The sequence below is a fragment of the Chaetura pelagica genome, unplaced genomic scaffold (genome assembly GCF_000747805.2).
Source record: "Chaetura pelagica isolate M959 unplaced genomic scaffold, ChaPel_1.0 C11654022, whole genome shotgun sequence".
NCBI classification, from domain to species: Eukaryota; Metazoa; Chordata; class Aves; order Apodiformes; family Apodidae; genus Chaetura; species Chaetura pelagica.
The window spans coordinates 1-3092 of record NW_009970287.1 but is presented as its reverse complement, the minus strand read 5'-3'; the positions used below and the strand labels follow the sequence as shown (position 1 = coordinate 3092).

The following is a 3092-nucleotide window of genomic DNA, read 5'->3' as shown; positions in this document are numbered from 1 at the left end:
TCATAGGAGTGATGCTCCAGCCCTTGGATCACCTTTGTAGCCCTTCTCTGGGCAGTATTTTTTTCCTATGCAAGCATAAAAGCATGAAGCTAAACATAAGAGTGTGGGTTTTTTTAAGAGGACACTTGCCCCAAACTGTTTTGTGGCCTTTTCTTCCTCTTACATAAAAAAGGGAGAAAGAACAACACCAGAATTTTGGTGGAGCTAGTGACTGTGTTAGCGAAAAGTGTAGCTAGAAATATGTTTGCTGTGTAGTTGTACTGCAGTCCAAATGCATGCACTGGAAGTGAAAACTGCAGGACCTGCAAGTTACTGTTCAAATGTGATTCCAGGCTGAGTTTTTATTACATTAGGAATGTGTTGAGTGGGGCAATGAAACCAGCTTTAAATTCCTTCTAGAAGTAATACAGGAGAGATGTTAAAGTCTCTGTTAAAGCCAAGAGCAAGATGATTTTCACAGTTTAAGTAACAGAGGAATGTCTCTAAAATAGCTGTGCATTTTTCTGTATTACCAAGATTATTTTACATAATATTTTGCTTTATTTTACTTTTATTTGTATTTGAAGCATAGTTGCTGGTGCTGTTTGTAAGAAAATCTTTATTTTTCAATGTTACAGGAAGCTGTATTTGATAAGAACAAGGGAACAGTTTGCCTAAAAACATTCAATCTTTACAAAAAATTACTGACCTTCTCAAAAGGAGGCAATGAACAAGGTGAGAAAGCAGCATCTGTGGTAGCAAATGTGGGGGGTGGACAGAATGAATGCATACATGCTGATTTAATAAGCTGCTCTGGAGTTCTATACCCAAATTAGCCACATCTGTTTTGTTCCCAAGCAGCATATATGTAATAATCTGCCTCTCAGGACTCAAATGCTTTTTCAGATTAGGGTGCTGAGTGCATCTTGTTAATTATTTTAATCAACTAACTAGGCTTACACATTGCTTTCTGCAATAGTCTAAGCCATTCCTTTGGAATTTTGATGTGTGGGTTTGTGACTCTCCTGCTTTGCAGGTGGGACTGCTGAAAAATTGAAATTTTGGATCCATGAGTCAAGATTTCTGTAATCTAATCTGTTTGATAAAATGATCTGGCTGGTAAAAGCTACCTGCTTTGGTAGCAGGCAAATGTTTAGATATCATGCAGGCAGGCATGTTGTATCTTGTAGCTATAGAATATGCATTGAAAGCAGCATATTTGCTAGGCTCAGCTTGGTGCAGTATCTTGTTTCTCCTGAGCTTCCTGTTGGAGTAACAGGAGCTGAAGTGCATTAGGTGACTGGGTTGAGGCACTGAGCCAGGAGCTCCAGGGCAAACAGCAGGACCCTCTGCAATGGCAGATTTTTTTTTTTAGTTCTACTCACTAATCTAAATCAAACCAACTCTCCATATGCTTAGAAAACTGACAACATTTGGAATGTTCTTAAGCTGAATTGTTTTTTAAACAGTTGGAGATGGAAGATAAGAGATGTGAAGAGAAGAATGTTTAATGTTTCTGAATGTTTCTTTAGGGTATGTTTATATGTTGGGGAGCTGAGCACATCTCTTTCTGAGAAGCTCTTGGTAATACCTATTTCAGGTACTGTTAATGTGGAGATGCAGAGATCAGGAGCTCTGAGCAATTAAACCTTTCAGCATTTGTTCAGTCCTGGTGAACTTAACACCTCTTTACCTACTCCATACAGAAAAATAGTTAGAACTGTTATTAAAGTGGGAAACAGAAGAAATAAACTAATGGTCCCCCAGTTCCTGGAGGCAGAATATCTTGTTCACTGGTACATGCAGTAGTTTTCCCCCTTTGCTTCCCTTGTTTGTTCTTCCTGAATAGCTCAGTAGTGTTTGGCTATTGCAGGACTGCCTTGGTTGTTTGGGATCAAAGCAGTGGCACTCAGGGTCCCAGGGGAGTCACCCCTGGCAGTGCTGGGAGTTCCCTGTGTGCTGACAGGCTGTTTTTCCACCTCTCTTCACAGTCGTGGCTCTGCTGCCTGAGATCCGAGCGGTGCATGTGGAGGAGGAGGTGGTGCGGTACTTTGGGAAGGGTTATCTGGTGCTGCTGAGGTTTAGCACTGGGTTTGCACACCCCCTGACTCAGAGTGCAGTGCTGGGCTGTAGAAGGTATGGTGTGGCCTTTTTTTCTTCTTGTGTTTTTTTTTTAAATTAGTATGTGTAAGGTGGGAAACACCAATCACACGGGTCAGGAATTGTGTACTACTGAGACTTATTCTAGCTCCGTTTTCATACTTGCTGGTATGTTCTTGTGTTATTCAGCTTAACTTTTTTAAAACCCTTTAATGCTTTCAGTTTCAGACATTTGGGCAGCACCATCTCCCATTGGGATACTCATCATATTTAGGTATCTAAGATCCCTTCAGTACTGCATGTCTCCTGTAGTTACCTTCACTAGCTCAGCTGTGCAATGGCAGAGGGGGTTAATTCTGTTTTGCAAACATTCAGTGTATTTATCAATGAACAGCATTTATGTAAAGCATCAACAATAAGGAATCTTGCAGCAGCGTCTGTGGGAAGGGGATTAATTTGTTCTGATATGGAAGTAATGGCTTGGCTTAATATACCTTCACTGTCAGTCATATGTTAACTGGCCCTCCAAACAGTTGTTCTCAGGAATTAGCATGCCTTTTGTTGTCAGCACCACAGTTCCACTAACTCTTCTGTTCTTTCTTCCTTTCCACAGTGATGTGGAAGCAGTTGCCAAACTCATTACTAGTTTTCTGGGACTGGACAGAATAGAGAACCAACAAGATCTCTCTCAGAGCAGCGAAACAGAGGCTAGTGATGCTGATGAACCACAAGATAAATACTAACAGACATCATGAGCTGAAGAAAGCAGAAGCTTTCAAACATCTGGAACTTACAGATTATTCTTCAGGAAAAGAATCCCCTCATAATCTTGACCTGGGCATTTCTCTACATGTGCATGTACTATGGAAGGAATCTGTCTTAGGGCAAATTGGTGCTCAACTGCTTCAGAATCCATGCTCACAGTATTGCCAGGGTAGAGTCCAAAGCACATCCTGTTTTATTTGCTCTTTTGCTTTTGAGTTTTGTAAGCTTATCAAACTTGTCTAGGAATG

At 40.8% G+C, this 3092-nt stretch overlaps 1 protein-coding gene across 1 annotated transcript; it reads left to right on the top strand.

Annotated features, from left to right (window-relative positions):
- Positions 1-617: 617 nt before the first annotated feature.
- On the top strand, positions 618-2822 carry LOC104384760 (uncharacterized protein C17orf62-like; the record flags this gene model as incomplete). The annotated part of the gene is made up of 3 exons (XM_010005960.1): positions 618-714; positions 1971-2115; positions 2693-2822. Coding segments are annotated over 3 exons (372 nt in total), but the record flags the coding sequence as incomplete, so codon positions are not given.
- Positions 2823-3092: the final 270 nt, after the last annotated feature.